The sequence below is a fragment of the Triturus cristatus genome, chromosome 6 (genome assembly GCF_964204655.1).
Source record: "Triturus cristatus chromosome 6, aTriCri1.1, whole genome shotgun sequence".
Lineage (NCBI taxonomy): Eukaryota > Metazoa > Chordata > Amphibia > Caudata > Salamandridae > Triturus > Triturus cristatus.
Genome location: NC_140589.1, coordinates 74,354,086 through 74,381,255, shown reverse-complemented (window position 1 = coordinate 74,381,255; position 27,170 = coordinate 74,354,086). Strand labels below are relative to the sequence as shown.

The window sequence follows — 27,170 nt, the reverse complement described above, 5'->3', positions numbered from 1 at the left end:
TGTCACCAGTCGGGCCGCAGCGTTTTGAACCCGCTGGAGCCGCAGAAATTCTGACTGGTTTATCCCCGCCAGTAGGGAGCTGGCATAGTCCAGCCTGGACAGCACTGATGCTTGGACCACCAGCTGTCTTGTGGGTGCATCAAAGAATTTGAGGATGGGTCGAAGTCCTCTGATGATGCCATAGCAAGAAGCCGCCACCTTCTTGGTATGACAGATGAAACTCAGAGAAGGATCAAGCCACACCCCCAAGTTTTTTATCTCTGCCGCTGGGAGGGGAGTCACACCCAACTCCGAAGGCCACCATTTGTCATCCCACAAAGCCACCTGTTTACCAACCACCATAATCTCCGTCTTCTTGGTGTTTAACTGGAGACAGTTGGAATTCATCCAGTTAGCCACTTCCCGCAGACCATCACAGAACCTGGGAGCCTCCAGGTCTGAGTCCCCACTCAGTGTGACCGCCAGCTGCGTGTCATCTGCGTAAGAGACCATGGTCAGGCCCCACCGCTTGACGACCGCAGCCAACGGTCTCACATAGAGATTGAAAAGGGTGGGACTCAGTGAAGACCCCTGTGGGACTCCCTGGTCTAGCGGGTAGGATGACGACTTACCGGGCGGGATCGCCACCTGGAATGACCTATCCGTAAGGAAGGAACGAAACCAGTGCAAGGCGGAGCCAGAAACGCCCACCTCCTCAAGACGCCGAATCAGAATCCCGTGCGAGACCGTGTCGAAGGCGGCACTAAGATCTAATAACAGTAGTGCCGCCGTCCGACCGGAATCCAGCACGGAACGCAGATGCTCGACCATCGAGAGAAGGGCCGTCTCCGTGCTGTGACCCGCACGGAACCCGTTCTGGGTAGGGTCGAGAATGTTAAGCCTACCAAGATGGTCTGTAAGAGTGGCATTCACATGGGCCTCCGCTATTTTCGTGGCCCAAGGGAGAAGGGAGATAGGGCGGTAGCTTTCAGGTTTAAGGGGGTTAAGGGTCGCCTTCTTCAGAATTGGCGTGACTACTGCCTGCTTCCATCTAACGGGAACCACTCCAGAAGAGAGAGACAGGTTGATCAAGGACAGCACCGGGGTACGGCAAACCGGTGCCAGGGTCTTGAGTTGGGCCGGTTTCAGCGGGTCTGCCGGAGATCCAGACTTGATTTTGGCGCTGAGAAAGTCAAACACCTCCAGAGATAAGGGGGGTAAGATGGAAAGACATTCCCCCTCACCTAAGGTGCGACCAACCTGCTCTGGCATCAGGGAACCCGTTGGGAAAGTGCGATAGATGGCTTGCACTTTTTCATGGAAGAAAGAGGCCAAACCCTCACAATGTGAGTCCGAGCATATTTCCACTGCAGTTGCTCTCTTCGCCATCAAGTCCTTTAATACTTTAAAAATAAGTTTCGATGGATTGGCAGAGTTCTGAAACTGTTGAGCATAAAAGGAAGCGCGAGTTTGACACACTGCCCTGTGATAAATCTTGACCGTGGCCAGATAACATATTTTCAGATCTGGATCGTACAACTTCCTCCATAATCTTTCGGCCTGTCTACAGGCACTCTTAAGAGATGCCAAGGAAGTGTCATACCAAGGGCTCGGCTCCTTCCGGTGACACTTGGACCAACACATAGGAATCAGAGAATCGAGGGCACCAGATATCCACTCACAGAAAGAGTCGTATCCACAATCGACATCGGTGAGCGGACCTAAAGGAACCTTCTCGAGCTGATGGTAAAAATCCTCCAGTCTTAATTTGTTCCAGTGTCGTTTAAGAACAAGTCTATCCTTAGATAGAAAAGGAGAGTCAGACAAAGAGCATGCCGTTTTCACCAGCATGTGGTCTGTCCAGACCAACTGGGAGGAACCAAGAACTCTGAGTCCTTCTAGATTTGTGAAGAACGGGTCAAGAATATGACCACCTTTATGTGTGGGGAAAGTAATCATCTGCGAGAGCTGTAAAGCCTCAAGATCCACCAGAAAGCTCCTAATAGAGGGTAAAGAAGGGCAGATAAAATGGAGATTAAGATCTACCACAACATTAAAATTTGCGCATCCTAGTGCCTCTATGCTAATATACTCAGGAAGAGCAGCCCTAAAAACAGAGTCACAGCCCGAAGGCCGGTAAATTAATAGCCCAGAGAAGGTAAACTGGTAACTAAACGCTATTTTAAATAGGGCACCCTCACACCCCAAAAGTTCAGCGGCTTTCCACTCGCAGGGATAACACCGTTTAGTGGCCATCGCAATATCTCCACCTCTAGTCGTCCGATTTAAAGTGAAAATAGCATACTCTGGGGGAAAGGCTAGGATAATTATCGAGGAGTCAGAGTCCTGGAGCCACGTTTCCGTCAGAAAAAGCACATCCGGCGAACCATCAATAAGAAAGTCGTAAACCTCCTGATGGTGCTTTACCACAGATCTGACTTTTAAGCTCCAGATACTCAGGTCCCGTTGTCCTATCCTCTTTATAACAGGCCCCAAGGAGCGTATAAGAGGGGGGTTCCAATGACCAAGCACCACGCCTTCCTGCACAAAAATAATCCCCTGAGGCATATTCCTCTTTCGATGTATGCTGCAGAATACAACACACATATAAAGATGAAGTAACAAGGAGAAATAAAGATATTTCTCCTTGTTACGCTTCCCCTCGGAAGACGTAACATATTGGTGCATTCCCAAGTCTATTAGTAATGGTAAATCTTGGAATGCGTAAAACTCTATGGGAGTTGCGTGGGAACACCCACGCGATGCACTGGAGACGCCACCCTGGGACAGAGTAGCACAATGTTGAGTGACTTGATAAATCTCCTTTTAGGGTTTACGTCGCGCATGCACCACGCTGCGTGGGGCAAGGGCGGTGCAAACTCTTGATGAACATGCCCCTTATTGTGCCTCACCAGAAGTGTCTGTGGCCCCGTTCGTATTATGGAAGTGCTGGGGGGGGGGGGGGGTGTAAATGCCCTTTGCGTCCCTGGGGCATGCCCGTGATCTGGTCCTTGATTCACGCAGCCACCGCTTTGGAAGTTGGCAATGTGCTCCCAGAGTGGCGCTCTTTCAATACAATCCCATTTGGGATTTTTATGAGTTTCACATAAGTTCCATAAGGGAATATATGTCTTTAGTAGGTACTCTCACACATTAAGTTTTTACAGATTTTCCACCCTTTGGAAAAATGCACATTCATGAATCTGTTTAACATAAATATGAATTGACGAAATGAATTCCTGTTATTGTGTTTTCCATGGAGAAGATATTTTCTCCGTTGTGAATCCCTCTCCTGACATCCAAAGAACCCTTGAAACGCACTGACTCTTGGCTTTAACAGGAACACATTTGCATCTGATTCCAGGAAGGGAAAGTTCCTGCAAATATTATGAGTCTCAAATGCACTTTGCTATCATAAAATTCCTCCAATACTGATTTCAAAATAAGTTTGTGAATTTACCTTGCAAATGGTTTTTGCACAGCTAAAGTGCCAAGCAAGGTTTGTGGCGGAGAAGCTCTATAGGGATTTGAAATACGCTTCACAAAGGGAGAACAGTGAGCCTAAGAGGATTGGCATGTACAGCAGAGACCACGGATAACATGCAGTAAGTTATGTGAATTTGTAGCGCGCACCTAATCACCCGTGTGGGTATCCAGGCTCTGAGTAAGACAGGCCTGAGGGGGGAGGAGGAGATCATACCTGTTTTATCTGGAAGAGCCATCTCTTAAGGTTCCTTTCAAAGTCCATGTGGGGTTTGCGGGGTTCTGAGGTGTTTCAGGAGGTTGTTCCAGGGCTTTGCTGTGAGGTATGGCTTTTCGTCTTCTTGATGCGAGAGAGGTGTGCTCTTGCCTGGGACACAGATCGAATGTGTCCAGTGTGTTGGTATAAGTTGAGGCGGTGGTTGAGGTAAGCTGGACAGGGGTTGTGGAGAGGTTTGCAGGTGTGGGTAAGTAGCCTGGACTTTCATCTCTCCTGGAGTGGGAGGCAGTGGAGATTGTTGAGGTGTGGAGAGATGTTGTTATTTCGCAGGATTTTCAGGATGAGTCTGGCGGCAGTGTTTTGGGTGGTTTGGAGTCCACGCAGGACATGGGTTGGGATTCCGATGCAGAGGCCCTTTCTGTAATCAAGTCTACTTGTGATAAGAGCCTGGGTGACCATTCGTCTGGTGTTGAGTGGGATCCACCTCAAAATGTTGCATAGTATTCACATGATGCGGACGAATGATGAGGAGACAGCGTTGATCTGTCTGCTCATAGAGAGGCTGGTGTCCAGGGCGATCCCGAGATTGTTGGCATGCTCTGCAGGGGTGGATGGGGGGGGAAAGCAAGTTCGAAGGACATCCAAGAGGCGTCGCAGGGGGAGTGGTTGTTGCTGAAGCTAAGGACTTCTAAGTGAGGTCTGTTTTTATTTACTTTGCTGGAGCTGTTTATATTTGGTGTTTTTTGTTTCCTATTACTTATTTCACATTGTGAGCTGCCTTCAACATTTGCGTAGCTAATATGCATTTCCAATAAAAAAGAATTCCCAACAGTATTAGAGAAATTGTGCTCAAACTGAGGGGTAGAAATATAAACAAAATGAAACAGTAAAGTGTGTTTAAAAATGGCTCATAAACCTTGTTTTGTGTGCATATGCTATTTCCTCCTGGCTTTGGGGAATTCCATGGTGGCACATATTCAATACACACAGTCCCTGCCCCAGTTTGAATGTCAGTTGTTAGTTTAATTCCCCCCCTGGGATCCATTCTCTCTCTGCTGCATGAAAGGTGGAAGGGGGAGGGCTGAAAGAGCAACAACTAGAAAGTCACAAGTGATTTAGGAACAGTGTCTGGGGATGGGTGGGGGGGCCAGGAATATGTGGTGGTTCCTGACAGTGGGCGGGAGCCACCAGAAGCCATGTGGTGTCAGCCGAAGAAGGGGTAGTAAGGAGTATGGGGTGTCATATAATTGTCCTACTAGTACTCTGACTTACAGCTCTGCGATAACAGAAAATCCAATGGCGTCTAGAGTAATTTGTCGCTCTGGAGTACAATACCCAGGTAAAACCGTCTCCATCATACGGTGCCTGCGGTACAGGAGACACCGCCAGTGGATTAACGCAATGTATGCTCACCACAGAATATATCATGTTAAGCACATCACAGGAACATATTACTCTTATTTTGGCTTTGAATTCCTGTAACCTGAAGATATCGTTTAAACACACAAAGACGACTAAAAAAAAATAAAAATAAAAAAAAGCAGAAAGAATGGAAAGAAGAACAGAATTGGCAAAGTCCTTAACACGGAGGTGCATTTCTTTTCAGGGGGATGTGGATATACAATTAGGAAAAATGGCTGTCACTCACAGTGCAAGGGAGCCATAGGCTGAAGTGGGCTGATCCATAACCAAACACTGTATGGTGTTGAAGGCAGCCGCAAAACGTGTATGACCCTGTGCCTAGGCACTGTCTGCCTACATGTGGCATTACAAGCCGGATTAGGGGTACGGAAGCCAGCTAACAATTGGAAACGTAAAGAAGACCAGGCAGAGAACTTTGGAAACTCCTTAAAGTTGCTCCAATGAAGACACACGCTCCTAATTTAGGCTGTGGCTAGTGATTATTAACAGTACCAGAGTGAGTAACCCCAAAAACTCACATTCCGAAAAAATGCAACAAAGGAAAGCTTTAAGGAAACACTGGACTGAGTTATGGCCAGGGATGGAGGAGTAAAGCTGGCCTGGATGAACAGGCACCAGCCACAACGTACCGGAACCAAGTGATGCTCACAGTAGCCACATGAGACTACAGGAAAGGTCTACGTTACCTAGTCAAGGCCAGTGATGCTCACTGTAGCCGTATGAAACTAGAAGAAGGGTCTGCACGGCTTAGTCGAGGCCAGTGACACTCACTATAGCCGTATGAAACTAGAAGACGTGTCTGCACAGCTTAGTCGAGGCCAGTGACGCTCACAGTAGCCGTATGAAACTAGAAGAAGGGTCTGCACGGCCTAGTCGAGGCCAGTGACGCTCACTGTAGCCGTATGAAACTAGAAGACGGGTCTGCACGGCTTAGTCGAGGCCAGTGACGCTCACTGTAGCCGTATGAAACTAGAAGAAGGGTCTGCACGGCCTAGTCGAGGCCAGTGACGCTCAAGGTAGCCGTATGAAACTAGAAGACGGATTTGCACGGCTTAGTCGAGGCCAGTGACGCTCACTGTATCCGCATGAGACAAGACCAGGGCTTCAATCTGTGGTACGAGACCACGGGGGGGAAGGGGGAAGGGGGCTTAAAGTCCTGGGAAGCGGGACGCGCATTCCCCGGCCTCACTTGTGCCTGTAATCTGAAACACTTGCTTTGGTTTTGGAAGAAGAAAACCAGAAGTTTCATTAATTGAGTCTCTTGTGCTGTAAAAAGCTTTCATGCCATTGTGTCTGCTTGCCTGACTGAAATGCAATTGTGAGCTATTAGGTAATCCACAAGTGTAAAGGGTGCGTTGGAGCCCGTTCTGGGTTTAATTGATCAAATCACTCCAAGCTTTGTGATGACAAAGATTTGTTGTTTTTTTAGTGGTAGCGCAAAGAGTTAACAACTGGGCTGTGAAGTGTGTGCTTTTAATTGTAATTGTATTTACACAGCGTTTAGTACCCCTGATGAGGTGCTCAAGTGAGAGATATGTAAAAAAAAACTGCATTACATATGCTCTGGTATTACTAAAATCTACATTTTGGAAGCACCATTTTATCGTAAAGCTATTTGCACATTTTGTAGCAGTCTATCTTCTACTGTGTGGAACAAGTATAAAATAATGACTTACATATTCACAGTGCTTTCTGTACAGGCTGTGACCTTGTAGCAGTAAAAATACACGTCACAATTCTCCACTGCACAAACCAAAATGTAATTCTGTGGCTCTGGTTGCACACAGACCTCTGCAGCGCATTAACTAATAGAGGTTTCATAATGTAAAATAGTGCATTTCCCACTAACAACTTTTTTTAAAACTTATTTTTCATTTAAGCTGCCCATTATTTTATACGTAGCTACCTTATGCTGAAAGACCTAAAAAACGTACAGAATATATATTGGGACTTATTTATGAGAGGCTTGCGCCGCAAGAACATCACTTTTTTTGATGCTCCGGTGGCGCAAGCATCTCAACCAAACCTATGAGATGGAGCAAAGTCACCCCGCGTGGCTTTGCATGGCCTCATGGGTATGGAGTGAGACAAAGCAGCGCAAGTCAATGCGCTGCCTTACCCTGCGTCAAGGAGGCGTTCCATGGGCATTGCGTGGGTCTTCCCATGCAACACAAATGGATTCTGATGCTGCTGCAGATTTACAAAATCACCCCAGTGGAGGCGTAACAAGGAACAATGTTTTCACTTCTCCTCGTTTTTTCCTCTTTCCATGTGTACTGCATTCTGCTGCTCACATAGAAAGAGGAAAAACGCCTCCTGGGATTGTTTTTGTGCAGGAAGGTGCCCCTTCTTGCACAAAAACAATCCTGCCTATGTTGGTGCTAGGCAGCAATATGTGCAACAACGCAAGGGGAAAGAATGGGACTGCACCATATTTTGTAAATACGGTGCATTCCTGTCTTTTCACATTGGTGTACAGCAGCGCAGCAAGAAGACTTGCGGCGCTGCCCTACGCCAGTCCCTTATAACTGGGGTCCTTTGTTTTTAGCTACACCTTTGACCACGCCCTCACGCTCACTGACTTTTCGTTTTCTAAACACTGTTTAATATTATTTCCCCACCGTAACAGTGATAGGCTGTGGATATTGGGGGTATGTGATTGACGTTAGTTGTCGATGATGAGGAGTATCTTGAAATGTTTGCTGGGAGGGGGTCCTTACGCCTAAAATATTTTGATAAAGGGGTCTCGGCATCAAAATGTATGAAGACCTCTGGACTAGAGGAAAGGTCTGCGTGGCCTAGTCGAGGCCAGTGATGCTCACTGTAGCCGCATGAGGAAAGGTAGACGCGGCCTAGTTGAAGGGGTGATGCTCACTGTAGCCGCATTAGACTCGACGAAAACAAAGGTCTGTGCTGCCTGGTAGAGGCCAGTGATGCTCGCTCTAGCTACACGAGACTAGAGGAAAGTTCTGCATGGCCTAGTCGAGTCCAAGGTTGCTCACTCCACCCGCATGAAATTAGAGCAAAGGTCTGTGCTGCCTAGTCGAGGCTTGTGACGCTCACTGTAGCTGCATGAAACTAGAGGAAAGGTCTGCGCTGCCTAGTCGAGGCCTGTGACGCTCACTGTAGCCGTATGAGACTAGAGGAAAGGTCTGCGCTGCCTAGTCGAGGCCAGTGACGCTCACTGTAGCCGTATGAGACTAGAGGAAAGGTCTGCGCTGCCTAGTCGAGGCCAGTGACGCTCACTGTAGCCGTATGAGACTAGAGGAAAGGTCTGCGCTGCCTAGTCGAGGCTTGTGACGCTCACTGTAGCCGTATGAGACTAGAGGAAAGGTCTGCGCTGCCTAGTCGAGGCCTGTGATGCTCACTGTAGCTGCATGAAACTAGAGGAAAAGTCTGTGCAGCCAAGTCGAGGCCTGTGACACTCACCGTAGCCACATGAGAATAGAGGAAAGGTCTGCGCTGCCTAGTCGAGGCTTGGACGCTCACTGTAGCCGTATGAGACTAGAGGAAAGGTCTGCGCTGCCTAGTCGAGGCCTGTGATGCTCACTGTAGCTGCATGAAACTAGAGGAAAAGTCTGTGCAGCCAAGTCGAGGCCTGTGACACTCACTGTAGCCACATGAGACTAGAGGAAAGGTCTATGTGGCCTAGTCGAGGTCAGTGGCGCTCTCTATAGCTATGTGAGACTAGCGGAAAGGAAAGGTCTGTGCGGCCTACTCAAGGCCAGTGATGCTCACTCTAGCAACACAAGACTAGAGGAAAGGTCTGTGTGGCCTAGTCGAGGCTAGTGACTCATTGTAGCCACATGGAGGCTAGTGAGGCACACCCTATCCATTTAAGACTAGAGGAGAGGTCTGTGTGGCCTAGTTGAGGCCAGTGAAGCTCACTGTAGCTGTATGAGACTAGAGGAAAGGTCTGTGTGGCCTAGTTGAGGCCAGTGACGCTCACTGTAGCTGTATGAGACTAGAGGAAAGGTCTGCGCTGCCTAGTCGAGGCCAGTGACGCTCACTGTAGCTGTATGAGACTAGAGGAAAGGTCTGCGCTGCCTAGTCGAGGCCAGTGACGCTCATTGTAGCCGTATGAGACTAGAGGAAAGGTCTGCGCTGCCTAGTCGAGGCCTGTGACGCTCACTGTAGCCGTATGAGACTAGAGGAAAGGTCTGCGCTGCCTAGTCGAGGCCTGTGACGCTCACTGTAGCCGTATGAGACTAGAGGAAAGGTCTGCGCTGCCTAGTCGAGGCCAGTGAGGCTCACTGTAGCCGTATGAGACTAGAGGAAAGGTCTGCGCTGCCTAGTCGAGGCCAGTGACGCTCACTGTAGCCGTATGAGACTAGAGGAAAGGTCTGCGCTGCCTAGTCGAGGCCAGTGACGCTCACTGTAGCCATATGAGACTAGAGGAAAGGTCTGCGCTGCCTAGTCGAGGCCTGTGACGCTCACTGTAGCCGTATGAGACTAGAGGAAAGGTCTGCGCTGCCTAGTCGAGGCCTGTGACGCTCACTGTAGCCGTATGAGACTAGAGGAAAGGTCTGCGCTGCCTAGTCGAGGCCAGTGACGCTCACTGTAGCCGTATGAGACTAGAGGAAAGGTCTGCGCTGCCTAGTCGAGGCCAGTGACGCTCACTGTAGCTGCATGAAACTAGAGGAAAAGTCTGTGCAGCCAAGTCGAGGCATGTGACACTCACTGTAGCCACATGAGACTAGAGGAAAGGTTTATGTGGCCTAGTCGAGGTCAGTGGCGCTCTTATAGCTATGTGAGACTAGCGGAAAGGAAAGGTCTGTGTGGCCTACTCAAGGCCAGTGATGCTCACTCTAGCAACACAAGACTAGAGGAAAGGTCTGTATGGCCTAGTCGAGGCTAGTGACTCATTGTAGCCACATGGAGGCTAGTGAGGCACACCCTATCCATTTAAGACTAGAGGAAAGGTCTGTGTGGTCTAGTCGAGGCCAGTGATGCTCACTGTAGCCACAGGAGACTAAAGAAAGGTCTGCACAGCCTAAGTGAGGCCAGTGGCGCTCACTGTAGCTACAGGAGATTGGAGGAAAGGTTTGTGTAATCTACTCGAGAACAGCGACATCACTCTAGCTACACAAGACTAGAGGGAAGGTATGCGTTGCCTAGCCAATGCCAGTGACGCTCACTATAGCCGCCTTAGACTCTAATAAAGGTCCGAGCAGACTAGTCCAGTCCATTGGCACTCACTGTAGCCACCTACGACTCTAGGAAAGGTCAGTGCAGCCTTGGCAAGTCCGGTGAAGCTCACTGTAGACACCTGCGATTCGAGGAACGGTCTGTGTAGTCTAGTCGAGTGCAATGACGCTAACTGTAGCCACGTGAGACTAGCGTAAAGGTCTGCATGGCCTAGTCAAGGCCAGTGGCACTCACTGTGGCCACTTGAGACAAGAGAAAAGGTATGTGTAGCCTAGTCGAGACCAGTGACGCTAATGTAGCCACGTGAGACTAGAGGAGAGGTCTTCATGTCCTTGTCGAGGCCAGTGATGCTCACTTTAGCCATGTGAGACTAGAGGAAAGGTCTGCGTGGCCTAGTCGAAGCCATTGATGCTCATTGTAGCTACATGAGACCTAGTGGAAACGTCTGCGTGGCCTAGTCGAGGTTAGTGACACTCATTGTAGCCACATGAGACTAGAGGAAAGGTCTGCGTGGCCTAGTCGAGGCCAGTGACCTCCAATGACTCAGGGTGGAGAACCGGCTCAAGTTCAAGGCCCTGAGCTACATGTTTAGAATAAAATCAGGCATGGCCCCCCAAAATTTGCAGTCCCTAGTTCATCCCTATGAGCCCTTTCGGCGTCTCCGCTCGTTCACTCAAGGGAAATTCTCTGTGCCTAGAGTCAGACTAACCAGGATGGGAGGCCGATCGTTTGCCTATCTTGGCCCTTCCTTATGGAATTCCCTCCCTGTAGCCATTCGGAATGAAACGGCATAAGTCCAATTCCGCAAATCCTTAAAAACCTGGCTTTTCAATCAATAATCTTGAAGCTGGCAGCTGCTCCGTGTCCTGGTTGGCACCGGGAAACCCTTTTCGAGTAGCTGTTGCGCCTTATAAATTCAATTATAATAATAATAATAATAATAATAATAATAATAGTGTGAAAGTACAAGAAGCCATTTCATTTTGCTTGTTTTTTGGGTATTTTATTTTATGAAAACATCATTATATATTGATAATGGGTAGATAAACATCATCGGGGCATATCAGCAAGGGCCAGCGATAATTATCGCTGAGCGCACTTAGCGCGAAGATAATTATCGCCGGCCAACTCTGAATTTTATCGAGGAGATAGCGTGCTATCAGCAACGCTTATCTCCAAAGCGATAAAATTTAGAGCGCAACCTGCCAACAGTGCGATTATCGCTGGAAATGCAGCGATAATCGCACAACTTCTGGTGATAGCTTACTGATAGGGCTACACATACTTATCCATGAGATCCACCTTCCATAGGATATCATGGCTAAGTCAGTCTTGAGGCAGGCGTAAGGAAAGTAGCGATAACAGAGGTTATCGCTACTTTTCTTGTCGCTATGCTTCATAGCGTGAGGCTTGATGATAGGAGAAATGTCGCTTAGCGACATTTCTCCCGTTATTCTAGTGAGGAACGCCCACTTTGCATCTCATTAGAGATGCACAGCTGGGCGTTAAGGGAAAGGGCGAAGAAGCATGGATTCACGCGTTAGCGTGTCCTTGCTAATAGGGCGTTAAAATTATCGCCGATTTTCGTCCAAAAACGGACGAAAAAGCAGCGAGAATTTTTTATCGCCTCGTTGATAATATGCCCCTTCATGCTTTACGACTGGAGATACGCTCTGTGAACATTTGAATGTTTTTAGGTCTCGCCCAGGCAGCACTTGTACGGTTCTCTTAGCGACATGCTATATTCAGGATATGTAATAACAGTGGGGTGTCCCAGTAACATGCAAAACCTGGGGCTTATCAACAGTATACAGACAGAGGTTCTGCCATGAAGAAGGAAATTCCTTTACAAATCAATATGTCTTCACTCATGTAGGACTCTCAATTAATGATGCATGAAAACACACAACTGACAATAAACATTACTACAAATCACAAATGACAAAAACTCAATTTGACTTGAAAAATTGTGTAAGATATATTAGAAAATCATATATCGTATGTGATTATAAATAATAATAGGAGACAGGACTAATACACATTGTACATATACGGAACAAAACAACAAGAAATGCAAAAATACATAGTCTTGACATAAACAAGTAACTGAAAAATTATACAAATATCAACAAAATAGAGAACCCAAATGTTAAACATAAATAACAGATAAACAACAACTTATTTCAGCATCCGTATGAACTAGACCACCCTAGAGAGGCATGCGATTTTCATTCCAAGCATAAATGTGTTTATTTGGGCAGAGAACGCTTGCGCAGATAACGTCGACGTTTCAGTGTGGGTAGACAACATCACCATGGCGTCTTCATCAGGACTATAAACCAAGAGTGTACAGCCTGTTTCAGAAAATATCTCTTGGAGAAATAGATTGCGCACTCTCCACTCAGAGTCAATCACAACCTCAATGCCTGGAGTCTTTACACAAAGAAGAGTTGGTGAAAGGAGCCAGGTAAAGGACGAGCTGCCGAGTACTTCCGAGCTTTCAACACGCCGGAGGACCCAAGGAAGCGCTGGGTGCTCCTTTGAGTAATTATGCAAAGCAGAGAGGACATATTTGAGAGATGTCCTGCTTTCTGAGTTGTGGGAGGGGGTGGTTCAAAGTGAGGCGTCCAGTAAAAGGATAGCGTGGTGGCGTGCTTTCCTTCCAAGGAACGATGTTGTCGTTGCCCTCAGAGTAGTTCATCAGGAGGATGTAGCTTTGTGTGTCATCAGTGAACATCTGGAAGCTGATCTTGTACTGATCAAAGAGCCAGGAAAAGACTTCTTGCAGTAGTTGAACACCACCTGCTTATTCCCAGGCTGACTATGCAGCTGAACCGATACCAACCTGCGGAGTCCAGCCATAGAGGAACAAACCAATGCATTTTTTGTAGTGCCAGATACTCAAAACCACTCCGTTTGTAATGTAAACTATTGGGATCAGCGGCATCATAGTGTTTGGGCTTCTGCCAAGAGTAATGATGAGTCCATCTTTGATGTCACCCAGAGCTTGCTCCTTCCCTCCCTCCCTCCAACAGGACTGGAAGTCCTGTAGTAAATGGTCTGCTGGCTTGAGATCGGGCGACAGTCGGCCATCAGTGGATCTGCAGTGTAGGATCTAAAAGTGGGGAAACTATTGCGAGTTTCAATTGATTGCAGACAGGGTCTCTCTAAAGCAAGGAGATGAATAGCGTTTACAATAAAATTGCTGGACAACATACTGAGGGACAAAGTATTCCAAGTTAGGCGCACATAGGGAAGTACAGATTTACTGTTCTTAACTCCACATCTACGTACCATGGAGCTATACATGCATATATCATCAAGATATACACGGATGTTGAGTTAGGTATATACTTACCTTTCAATATTTTGTCCCGTGATATGTCCATGATATCCTGGACTCGATAATCAGGAGTCACGCCACTATAGTCACCCTGTCGGATGCGAGCAGTGAAATACGTGTTTCATGCAGGAGGCTAGACAAGGAGCCACAGAAATGTGCACGGCTATGGGGAACTTTCCTTCGGACATGACTGAAGGTGGAAGACGAGGAGTTACTTGAGACTGCGTGGCCTGTAGAATAGTGTGAGGACTGTAACAGGTTCAGACCCACAGCTGGTGGCAGCACCAGAGCTTACAACGCTGCCCTTCCACAGCAGATAAGAGCAGTCTGTCCAGTGCCTGCTCCCGGCGGAAGCAATATCTCTCTGTCAGGTAACAAGTGTTTTCTCCTCCTGTTCAGCTCCACCAGCTAAGTGCAATTGACAGTTTAATAGAGGCAGGTTAATCAGAGAGTTTGTTATCCTCCTGCGTCCGCCCCCTCTTTATCTCTCTCTCTCTCGCTCTGCCTCTGAACCTGTCCACGTTGTGACTCTGCTCGAGGGATGGTGAGGAGGGAAGAGACCAGATGGGTTTGATTTCAGGTCTTCGCGGATCTCCAAATTTCAAGATAGATCATTGGTCCACTGGAGGGTGTCAAAGGCGCTCCCTTATGCAGGAGGCCTGAGCGCTAACAACTGAAGAGGGGTTGGTCTTGCAACCGCCCTGGCATCTGAACTTAGACCGCAGAAGATTCAGGGTTCGGAACATCATTGACTTTTCCTTCCTCCAGCTCTTTGCCTTATATGAGAGGATATCTCAACAAACTGAGCCAAGCTTTCGGTACCGTGTGAAGTGCGGCAGGAACAGATGATCTTCTCATGTTCACCCTCAGGCTCAGTCTCCCACCAGGACCTGACTCAAGCTATCATTTCAACCCACTGATGGGACGGGGTGCTGGCTGCAGATGGGATCGGCTCCTAAAGAGAGGCTCCTTCATTAAACTCATAGGCGAGGGGATCGGCTGTCCACCATCGCTCCTCTTGCACAGCAGACCTATCCAGAGCTGCTCACTGCTTCTTGTTGCATTCTCCTTCTGTTGTCCCACCAAGACCTTCACAAGTCGGTCTTTCCCGACCCCACTCACATCCATGTTGGCTCATCTGTGGCTGTGTCGTGAACAATGTGCGTCTGTCCAAAGCTGATCTGCGCACCTTTGTTGGCACAGTTGCAGCTGAGCGTGTCGTTTATGTGCCTTCCATGGGTGCAATGCGGGTCCCTGCAGCCCATGCGATGCTGGGGGCACCTAAACCTTCAATGGGGCCCCATTCATCCCAAGGTCAATGAAATTCTGTGCGATATGGGAGATTCAGGGACCCCTCATCACATTCTACAAAGGGCCCCATCATTTTGTGGTATGTCAATGGTGCCATCCAATCAGTTTGGCACATGCCCTCTTGCGTAACTCAAACAGGTGCTCATACTCCGTGTTTCATTAGTTAGTGCATGTTCTATGAAGTTGTTTCTACTGAGAACGTTCAAAACATACATGTCTCGGCCACCAAAATAAAATAACTTCAGGTGTATTGAGCATATGTTCACCCAGAAGGGTATCTTGGCGCTGAAATAACAGATGTGTATTGTTGCCTAACTCAATGGAACTTATTTTATCCACCTCGAAAGTATGAAAGGCTGAGTGCCCCCACTGGGATTCGAACCTGTGACCATGAGGTTAAACACAGATTATTAGTCCACTGAGCAGCCAGACCCAGTTAAAACGCGCAGTAGCTCATGAAAACTGTAATAAACGCACCTGCTCTAACAGACAGCTTGTGATAATTGCCCTTTATATTCTTTGCCTATACCCGGGCTCGATACAATGAGTCCAATCCCTGTATCGAACCCGATCACATGCAAACCCTACTGTGATTGGCCAGCTCCAGAGTTACTCTAGCTACATTGCTTCCTGCGCACGAACATCTCAAACTCTAGAAAACCCACAGCAATGGTGGGACTAGCTGAAGAGCCATTTGTCCAGACCTGAAAAATTCAAGAGCTGCAGTCTAAAGTCAAAGACAAGTGGTTTAGGGGAGGGTTGGGGGTGGGGCTTAAATATACGTAGATGGAATGAATGACATGAATGAATGAAAAAAACGTTCATATAGTGCAAGCATGGACGTAGGAAGTTTGGGGGATGTGAGGGATTTAAACCCCTCAGAATTAGGGCAGAAACGGATACAGGGGACAAGTGTCAAGGGCACTGACGTAAGGAACCTTGAGGGGGCCTCCCTGCCAGGCACGCGGAGGAGCCCCCTCCGGGCTCAGTCAGGAGCTCTGCAACCAGAGTGCTGTGCTGAGGGGACCCCTGGAGCTTGGGGCCCCCAGGCACCGCGGGGGGCTGCGGGGGCCTGTGTTACGGCCCTGGTCAGGGGATGCAGGGGAAAAATAAATCTCCTGTGCACTTCCACTGTTGACAGGGCCATTGCGCCATTAAAGCACTACCTATGACGTGCCTGCTTTTGACCTGATTTGGGGGGCGTGAAAAAATGTCCCTCGCGGCCCCCGTGGCGTGGGGGGGGGGGGGGCTCCCAGGCTTACCCATACTGGAGGGGGCCAGCTCAGCACCCACTAATGTGAGTGTGAGGGGCCCCTTCAGCATGTCTTGCACCCCCTCACATTTTGTTGCGCCACTGTCCCCACCTAGCACAAGCTGTTGGCTGGCATTGTCAGTCAATAGAATTAAAATCACCAGCCAGAGCAGGCACAGCATGTGGGGCGACTCCTCCTACCCTGAGGGCACAGCAGGGAGGCCGCTGCAACAGCTTCTGAGTAGGAGAGTGCCGGGCCCCCTGGCACAGGGAAGCGCTGGGGGCTATAGGAACAGTGCTTTGATTCCCGGCCACCCCCACGTCCACTGTGGTCAGCGGAAGCATCTTTTTTATTCAACCCACATCAAATGCAGAAATAAACGCTGCCCTGAGCACTGTGTTTGCTGTGCCTCGGGGCGATGGCAGTCCGGCCTTTCAATTACTCCAGTCCAACAAGAGGTGTCTAAGAAAGCATTCTGGATTGATCAAGCAGATAGAATGTTTGATCATGTACCCCTTTCTTGGAGAAAAAAATCCCTTTCAAGCCATACATGCGAAACTGAAAGTGTTTAGGGACTGCAGTTAAAAATTAAGAAATCACTCTGATTTAAGTGCTTTCTGCTGTGATGTGTTGGCAGGGTCAGACTGCTCCGTAGGACAACCTGGCGGTGCCAGAAGGGCTGGTCCACAGGTCAGTGTTCGACTGGTTTTTGGCTGTTTGGGGGACAGTTTTATGGTATGGTGGGCTGGTTTTTACTGTTGATTTCCCTGGTATTACCACAACTGCCATACTCAGGACCACTGGAATTATGCAAATAATTATGGATTTGCCACATAATTCATCATCTGCTGCCTAATCTGCAGATTTTAATGAAAACAAATGTGTTTGTACCTCAAACAGTCCAAAAGTCCAAGTGTTTTGCGGAAAGGCAATATGCAAATGTGGCCCACTTCTTTGTTTTTGCGTTCTCGGGCCGATTTTTAATCCCAATCCGACCCTGGATATATGATCACTCCAGGGGCACTAAAATACTACTGTGACTGCCGTGCTACAGGTGAGAGCTTCTGAGTTCCTGAAATGTGCTGTACATTACTGAGGATTTCAATATAAATGTCATGAAATCAAGTACCCACTTAGGAACTGAAACACGTTGGACCTGAGCTGCTGACAGGTGAGACCTATTAAATGACTCAATTATGACTGGAGACGTTTCAATCTCCAACCTTCTGAAGGGGCCCCTGGTAAAGCGACCAGTCTCACTGTCTCTCACTTTAATTCATTTCTCTATCAGAGCTCTCTCTTCCACACTCCACCGCTGAATCTGGCTCTTTCTATGCAGCGTCATTTTAAGGAGTTTTTGGACCCTTGACAAGACATATTTCACAAGTTTTTATGTGAATGTTGAAGTATAAGATTGTTTGGCATCATGCATGATTGATCTGCCAGAAAACAGGTAATACAATTCAAAGTTGTTCCGTTCAGGGGGGCCTAAAGTAAGTCCTACCGGGGGCTCCCCAAATCCTTAACATGACACTAATTATGACGCCTACTAAGGCCCTGAAATGAGGTACAGACTGTGACACTGACATATGACATCTGTTAGACTGACATCGTGTGATGTCTTGTGAGGTAATGTAATGCCTGTCTACAGAGGTGCATTCGGAATTAAGCAAGTGCTTGAGATGTCCTACTTGTTAAAGTGCTGACACAGAGTACCGAATCAAGCGCTAGGATGTGGGACTTAGAGGGTATTATTAAGGGACATCTAACTAAATACTAAAGTGCGCTGTCTGATACTGAGGAACTGACCTCTGACCCCACCCATGTACTGGGATAAGATAATTGCTGATCCGTGGATATGTTGTGTGCAAATAGCTGATCACTGGAGCAAAGCAAGCCAGTGTGCTGAGTGAAATGAACATGTGTGCAGTGGGAAAGGGCCCAGGCATGCAAACGTGGTGCGCAGCACCCTTCATCCCTAATGTTAGAGTGCAAAATACAAAAAACAGCGACGTACCGAAACATGGGACTTTCTCATCATGTGCATCTATCGCAAGCGTCATTTATCACCACAGTTTAGATAAACTAGTGCATAATTTGTATTACGCTGTCCTAAACTCACAAAAATTCTGGATTTTGTGTTAAAAACGCGCAAAATGCCTAATGTGTCGCCCAATGGAGACTGGTCTGAGCAGAAATGGGTCCCAGAGAGAGACTTTCTGGTTGAATCAGTCACCTGCTGGTGTGACATGTCCTTGTCTATAAAAGTCATGCGTGATACCACCGAAAAGGTTCTTAGAGGTGTTGAAAATATGCACAATTTACTACTACTAATTTGTACTACAAACAACAATCGCTGACGTTCTATTATTTTGTTCATTCGCAGTCAATTTTCACTGCTCATGGCTCCTATTTACACAAAGTTGTGTAATGGTATAATTTCGGGGATTTTGCATGAGCTGTCATGTAAAATTACCGAACTAACACAAATTACACAGGTGGAAGTTACATTTTGCCCAGGACTGGTTTTAATGCACCATGCATAATGTTGTGTACTTTCAAGTAATGTGCCTGAAATTTCGCAACATTTGGGTAAATTAAAAAATAAGTAGATTTAGCATTTTAAAAAAAAAATCTTTCTCACTGTTGCTTGTTCCCACTAGCACCTTGTTGGTAGTGGTAGTCACTCCAAAAACATCAATATCTTACTCTCATTTCTTAGACTTGAGGGAGGGTCTGAAGTGATATTCCACGCAGTGAGAGTGGGGAACCTTGCCCTCACACATCTGACCTCGGGCCAGGCCTACATCAGTGTCCCATTAGGAGCAGGCCTACATCAATGTGCCAGTAGGAGCAGGAGCAGGCCTACATCAACGTCCCAGTAGGAGCAGGAGCAGGCCTACATCAATGTCCCAGCAGGAGCAGGAGCAGGCCTACATCAATGTCCCAGCAGGAGCAGGCCTACATCAACGTCCCAGCAGGAGCAGGAGCAGGCCTACATCAATGTCCCAGTAAGAGCAGGAGCAGGCGTACATCAATGTGCCAGTAGGAGCAGGAGCAGGCCTACATCAATGTCCCAGTAGGAGCAGGAGCAGGCCTACATCAACGTCCCAGTAGGAGCAGGAGCAAGCCTACATCAATGTCCCAGTAAGAGCAGGAGCAGGCGTACATCAATGTGCCAGTAGGAGCAGGAGCAGGCCTACATCAATGTCCCAGTAGGAGCAGGAGCAGGCGTACATCAATGTGCCAGTAGGAGCAGGAGCAGGCCTACATCAATGTGCCAGTAGGAGCAGGAGCAGGCCTACATCAATGTCCCAGTAGGAGCAGGAGCAGGCCTACATCAACGTCCCAGTAGGAGCAGGAGCAGGCCTACATCAACGTCCCAGTAGGAGCAGGAGCAGGCCTACATCAATGTCCCAGTAGGAGCAGGAGCAGGCCTACATCAATGTGCCAGTAAGAGCAGGAGCAGGCCTACATCAATGTCCCAGTAAGAGCAGGAGCAGGCGTACATCAATGTGCCAGTAGGAGCAGGAGCAGGCCTACATCAATGTCCCAGTAGGAGCAGGAGCAGGCCTACATCAACGTCCCAGTAGGAGCAGGAGCAGGCCTACATCAATGTCCCAGTAAGAGCAGGAGCAGGCCTACATCAATGTCCCAGCAGGAGCAGGAGCAGGCCTACATCAATGTCCCAGTAGGAGCAGGAGCAGGCCTACATCAACGTCCCAGCAGGAGCAGGAGCAGGCCTACATCAACGTCCCAGTAGGAGCAGGAGCAGGCCTACATCAATGTCCCAGTAGGAGCAGGAGCAGGCCTACATCAACGTCCCAGCAGGAGCAGGAGCAGGCCTACATCAACGTCCCAGTAGGAGCAGGAGCAGGCCTACATCAATGTCCCAGTAGGAGCAGGAGCAGGCCTACATCAATGTCCCAGTAAGAGCAGGAGCAGGCGTACATCAATGTGCCAGTAGGAGCAGGAGCAGGCCTACATCAATGTCCCAGTAGGAGCAGGAGCAGGCCTACATCAACGTCCCAGTAGGAGCAGGAGCAAGCCTACATCAATGTCCCAGTGTGAGCAGGAGCAGGCCTACATCGATGTCCCAGTAGGAGCAGGAGCAGGCCTACATCAACGTCCCAGTAGGAGCAGGAGCAGGCCTACATCAATGTGCCAGTAGGAGCAGGAGCAGGCCTACATCAATGTCCCAGTAGGAGCAGGAGCAGGCCTACATCAATGTCCCAGTGTGAGCAGGAGCAGGCCTACATCGATGTCCCAGTAGGAGCAGGAGCAGGCCTACATCAACGTCCCAGTAGGAGCAGGAGCAGGCCTACATCAATGTGCCAGTAGGAGCAGGAGCAGGCCTACATCAATGTGCCAGTAGGAGCAGGAGCAGGCCTACATCAATGTGCCAGTGTGAGCAGGAGCAGGCCTACATCAATGTCCCAGTAGGAGCAGGAGCAGGCCTACATCAATGTGCCAGTAGGAGCAGGAGCAGGCCTACATCAATGTCCCAGTGTGAGCAGGAGCAGGCCTACATCAGTGTCCCAGTAGGAGCAGGAGCAGGCCTACATCAATGTCCCAGTAGGAGCAGGAGCAGGCCTACATCAACGTCCCAGTAAGAGCAGGAGCAGGCCTACATCAACGTCCCAGTAGGAGCAGGAGCAGGCCTACATCAATGTCCCAGTAGGAGCAGGAGCAGGCCTACATCAGTGTCCCAGTGGGAGCAGGAGCAGGCCCACATCAATGTCCCAGTAGGAGCAGGAGCAGGCCTACATCAATGTCCCAGTAGGAGCAGGAGCAGGCCTACATCAACGTCCCAGTGTGAGCAGGAGCAGGCCTACATCAGTGTCCCAGTGTGAGCAGGAGCAGGCCTACATCAATGTCCCAGTAGGAGCAGGAGCAGGCCTACATCAATGTGCCAGTAGGAGCAGGAGCAGGCCTACATCAATGTCCCAGTGTGAGCAGGAGCAGGCCTACATCAGTGTCCCAGTAGGAGCAGGAGCAGGCCTACATCAATGTCCCAGTAGGAGCAGGAGCAGGCCTACATCAACGTCCCAGTAAGAGCAGGAGCAGGCCTACATCAACGTCCCAGTAGGAGCAGGAGCAGGCCTACATCAGTGTCCCAGTGGGAGCAGGAGCAGGCCCACATCAATGTCCCAGTAGGAGCAGGAGCAGGCCTACATCAACGTCCCAGTAGGAGCAGGAGCAGGCCTACATCAATGTCCCAGTAGGAGCAGGAGCAGGCCTACATCAATGTGCCAGTGTGAGCAGGAGCAGGCCTACATCAATGTGCCAGTAGGAGCAGGAGCAGGCCTACATCAATGTGCCAGTAGGAGCAGGAGCAGGCCTACATCAATGTGCCAGTGTGAGCAGGAGCAGGCCTACATCAATGTCCCAGTAGGAGCAGGAGCAGGCCTACATCAATGTGCCAGTAGGAGCAGGAGCAGGCCTACATCAACGTCCCAGTAGGAGCAGGAGCAGGCCTACATCAATGTGCCAGTGTGAGCAGGAGCAGGCCTACATCAATGTGCCAGTAGGAGCAGGAGCAGGCCTACATCAATGTGCCAGTAGGAGCAGGAGCAGGCCTACATCGATGTCCCAGTGTGAGCAGGAGCAGGCCTACATCAGTGTCCCAGTGTGAGCAGGAGCAGGCCTACATCAATGTCCCAGTAGGAGCAGGAGCAGGCCTACATCAATGTGCCAGTAGGAGCAGGAGCAGGCCTACATCAATGTCCCAGTGTGAGCAGGAGCAGGCCTACATCAGTGTCCCAGTAGGAGCAGGAGCAGGCCTACATCAACGTCCCAGTAAGAGCAGGAGCAGGCCTACATCAACGTCCCAGTAGGAGCAGGAGCAGGCCTACATCAGTGTCCCAGTGGGAGCAGGAGCAGGCCCACATCAATGTCCCAGTAGGAGCAGGAGCAGGCCTACATCAACGTCCCAGTAGGAGCAGGAGCAGGCCTACATCAATGTCCCAGTAGGAGCAGGAGCAGGCCTACATCAATGTGCCAGTGTGAGCAGGAGCAGGCCTACATCAATGTGCCAGTAGGAGCAGGAGCAGGCCTACATCAATGTGCCAGTAGGAGCAGGAGCAGGCCTACATCAATGTGCCAGTGTGAGCAGGAGCAGGCCTACATCAATGTCCCAGTAGGAGCAGGAGCAGGCCTACATCAATGTGCCAGTAGGAGCAGGAGCAGGCCTACATCAACGTCCCAGTAGGAGCAGGAGCAGGCCTACATCAATGTGCCAGTGTGAGCAGGAGCAGGCCTACATCAATGTGCCAGTAGGAGCAGGAGCAGGCCTACATCAATGTGCCAGTAGGAGCAGGAGCAGGCCTACATCAATGTGCCAGTAGGAGCAGGCCTACAGGGCTGAAGTTGAGGCAGAAGTCATAGCTTCCAGCAGCAGCCGTGGTGGCACCTCGGTACTCAAAGGCTCTTTGGGGAGAAGTGATGCCCCCTCCGTCACCGGCGGTGTGGAGGTGAGGTGGAAGCCGCCGCTGATACAAGTGCAATGGAGCAGAAACTTCTGACCGCCCGCTTCCTCAAGAGTCCATCTTGGCTGTGCAGTCCTGCTCACAGATCTAGGCAACTATTCTACTTTCGTTTTGACTCAACATCTCCCTGTCTCTCTGGAAGGTGTGACATTACTGGGGTGAAAACAGATCACCCACCTACCCTAGGAAGACACAGATTTGTAGGATTAATGACAACACCTACAACGAAATATCAGTTTCAAAGACATTGGAGTAAGGAAATGACAGAAAGAGACTTACCAAGTGTGGCAGGCTTGAAGAATGAAGAACATGGGCAGACAGACATACACACACATACATTCATCATTTCAACGGATAAATGTATGGATTCATTCAGGCCCCTTGAGGGACTCACATATTGTTCCTATCCATTAAATAAATGTTGTATGGGGATAGAAATGAGAACTTGGGGTTTAGAGGAGCATTCACTACTAATAACTACATTTTTAGCCTTGCGATTTCCTACAAAATAAACTAAGGGCGCTGCTCGGCTGCGATGTGTTGACTACACATGCAGCAATTATATGTGTCCAACAGGATGAGATCCTGAATGCAGTGCGCACTGTCCCCATCGTAGGACAAACTGTTCTGCATATTATATGCATTTAACCACTGTATATAAACATTCCCTCTATAGGCAAAAAATAATATCAATTTTCTCCTTTTATGAATTATTATTCATTATTTTTTTCTGTATCACGTAACACGTAATTGTTTTTACAGTGAACATGATCCCATAATGCAAAAATCAAATCAATGAATTTTCATTTGTTAATGCACAAACAAATTGTATCCTGAAAAAGTTTAAGAAACATGACATTTGACATTCAATATAATTATTGCTGAAAAGGCCCAATGCATTTCGGGACTCCGAGGTCCCTTCGTCAGGGGCAGGATCTGAAAGGAAGGAATTATATTTACATTCATGTAAATGGATCTGGTGGTGAGTTGTTAGTAATGGAGAGACCCTTTATCCAGCAACCGAAAAGGGGCCACATTTGTTGAATGATCTGAAAATTAAAGAGGCCACGCCGCGATACGCAGTCCATGTTCGACCGGCTTTCAGCGCCGGTAAGCATTACGTTACTTAGTGTGTTACTACATCCTGCTCACAACACGCGCTCTTCCCCACACCATCCCCGTTCTTTGTTGTTTACAGCCACACACGCCTGACCTGACCACCAGAGTCACACAGATATCAGGGACAGGCGATACATGTCTAGTGACTTTGGTAAGCGACACGTGTTTCTTTCGTGTACGGTTGCCTGCTCATATCACAACCCATGATTACAAATCAACAAATGATGATCATTTGCATAAACTAGGTGTTACTTGGAGCACAGCAGAACATGGCAGGTAGGGGCACTTACCGGCTTCCTACAGTATTCTCATGCTAGACACATCCTTGATCTTATCTTGCTTTATGGGATATTATCTTATCTGTGTCCCACACGTCTATTCTATACATTCCGCTGTTCAAACGCCTATCTGAAGCACCCGTTTTACAACTGGGTCCATGACCGATTCATTGCCTCTTTTGACTCGAACAGTAAAAATGGCCTCTTTAATTTTTTCACATCATTCAAAAAATGTGGCCCCTTTTCGGTTGCTGGATAAAGGGTCTCTCCATTACTAACATCTCAGCACCAGATCCATTTACATGAATGTAAATATTATTATTCACTTTCAGATCCTTCCCCTGAAGAAGGGACCTCGGAGTCCCGAAATGCATTGGGCCTTTTCATCAATACTTATATTGAATGTCAAATGTCATGTTTCTTAAACTTTTGTCAGGATACAATTTGTGCATTAACAAATGAAAATTCATTGATTTGATTTTTGCACTATGGGATCATGTTTATTGTAAAAACAATTACGTGTTACGTGATACAGAAAAAAATAATGAATAATAATTCATAAAAGGAGAACATTTATATTATTTTTTGCCTATAGAGGGAATGTTTATATACAGTGGTTGAATTCATATAATATTCAGAACAGTTTGTTCTACGATAGGTACAGCGCGCGCTGCATTCGGCATAGAAATGAGGCCACACTTCCAACAACTGTGCCCAGTCGATGCTGCCGAAGGCCTTCTAAGCACTGAACTGCAGACCTGTGTGTCCAGACAGGAGGCGACAAGTGTTGTCTGTGATATGATGAGCGCCTTGAAATCCATATATGACTTCACTTAGAATAAACTACCATTTAGCAAAATCCTACAATAATCCCTTCTCAAAGGGCTATCTCTAGACCCCATCACCAAAGCAATCTTTGCTCAAGTAGCTTAGACAGAAATCCATTCATAAAATGTCTGGACTCTAGTGTGTTCTTGCCTCATAAAGGTGCTCTGAACATCTTAACTAAGGAAACTATTGTGAATTAAATAGACTATCACATGCATGTGTCTATGGTCCATGCAATATCTCACTGTAAGGCAAGAGAGACCAGTAGAAGGCACCTTCTATTTGCGGCCAACGTGCCATAGACCGAGTGTGATGGAGAAATGACCAGGAAGTGTCTAGAATGGCTGCTCTTTAATCCTTACCTGTTGTGTTGGTCAGCTTGAAGGTGATCGATTTATCTGGGATGCCGCATACGTTTCGGACGGACACTTGGCATGTATAGCTGGCATAATCCTGCGGCCGCAAGTTCTTCAACTTCAGCACTTTTGTTTCTCCCTGTAAGGTCAAAAGGAAGGTCACCATTGAAATGTGGGCTATACCATCATTAAACACGTCATCAAACTGTATTGTAAAGAGCTTTGTTTGGAAATCTTTTACACTTGAAAGGCTTTACTTGATGACAAAAAAGGAGTTTTTTTATTCGAATATGGTTCAGCTCCACTGCTGACACTGTGGACAGATCAGGGTTCTGAGTGTCATCTCACACCCTACAACAGTTAGCCGCTTTGAAACACATCTACGACTTACCACAAGATCAAGGCGGCTTCTTTATTTTCATTTTTTAATAGCTTTAATGACCCAGAAGATGAGGAGGATGACCGGGTGTTAGAAAGAATAACTTTACCTACGCTGAACGTTTGAAGGATACCGCAAGTCACCTCATGGTTCTGTGACATTCCAAGATGTCAGCCTTTGCATCAATTCTTCCTATGACCAGGAAGTCCTCAGTGACTTGTTATTTTATGTTATTTTGATCTATTCAGCGCACAGCTACTCGGAAGTGTCCCGGCACTATAGACCGCTGGGGAACCCGTCCTGGCTATCCCTGTGAGATGGTCCCTTTCTGGGTATCTCCAAGGTGAAACCAGGCATCCCCGGCGTCTGTGGGGGGCCGTTGTAGAGATGAGGCAAGCTTAATGCCCAGAGTTGCCGAGTGTGTTCCTGGTTAGAGTAGGTACCGAGGCGAGAATTATCGAGTCCAATTTGACCCTGGTCCACAACCCTGCCGCGTCGGGAATTGAACCCTGGTCCCTGGCCGATTCTCTGCTTACGGGTCTGCCGCCTCTAACCAGTGAGCCACACCTCTCCACTTGTAACACACATGTAGGTTATGGTGGTGGGACATCATCATGTGCAATAGATAAAACCTTGTGGTTTGTACGTAGAATGAGGTTTTGCGATGCCGTCAGGAATTGAAGTGATAAGGCTCAGTGGGCCACTGCCCTCCCTTCGTCATATTCTCTACATGTGCTTAAGAGACACAAGTTCCATCTAACCCAGGTTGGTAGAGTGTCAGAATAATTAGCTCCAGGCAACCCTTAACATTTGGAACTAAAGTGTTTGGATCCCAACCTGACGCTGGATCTACTCTGAGTTTTGAAGTCGCAGAAAGAGGTTCGAACTTCTGAACAGCACTGCACGGCCCTAGCCACTGCGACTTACTTTGTCAACCGAATGCTGAAACGGGTGTCGGAGAGAGATCTAAAGCGCATATGCCTGAGGCAGGCATCTCTAGCAGACAATATGAGACGGACATTAGTGCATTCACCACTCCTGAGACTTTTAAATATTCCTAAATCACCTACGATGGCAGAACCTTTGAACGGTTCATGCCCAACACTTGGTCTAGGATCACAGGGTGGACCCATGCAACTCAAGCGGACAACCCATTGGCGTAGCGAAACTTAAGGGCCCCCCCTGCAAAGTACATGGAGGCCCCCCTGACCAAGTCAGGAGCTCTCGCCGGGCCCACTGCCCCTGCACAGTGCCGGAGGGGACCCCTGGAGCTCGAGGGCCTCCCCTGCACCCCGGGTGAAGCAGGGCCTTGTGTTACACTGCTGCATTCACCCAGGCATTTCCATCATAAATAGGAGGCTGGCGACCCCCTCAGTTGTCTAAACACACTTAGATATTGCACTCCGGGCCAGCTCTATGTTTTTAACACACGAAGGGCCTGATTTAGATCTCGGCGGACAGGATACTCCGTCACAACGGTGACGGATACCCCATTCGCCAAAATATAAATCCCATTATATCATATTGAATTTATAGTTCAGCGGACTGGACATCCGTCACTGTTGT

At 48.4% G+C, this 27,170-nt stretch overlaps 1 protein-coding gene across 3 annotated transcripts in view; it reads right to left on the bottom strand.

Moving 5' to 3' along the window:
• The window catches only part of MDGA1 (MAM domain containing glycosylphosphatidylinositol anchor 1), a 1,057,897-nt gene that overhangs the window by 560,840 nt on the left and 469,887 nt on the right, over positions 1-27,170 (bottom strand). For all 3 annotated transcript variants that reach the window (XM_085610244.1, XM_085610245.1, XM_085610246.1), the window contains exon 5: positions 25,232-25,364. In XM_085610244.1, coding sequence (XP_085466370.1) covers positions 25,232-25,364 — 133 coding nt within the window. The remainder of the gene's footprint in view (positions 1-25,231; positions 25,365-27,170) is intronic.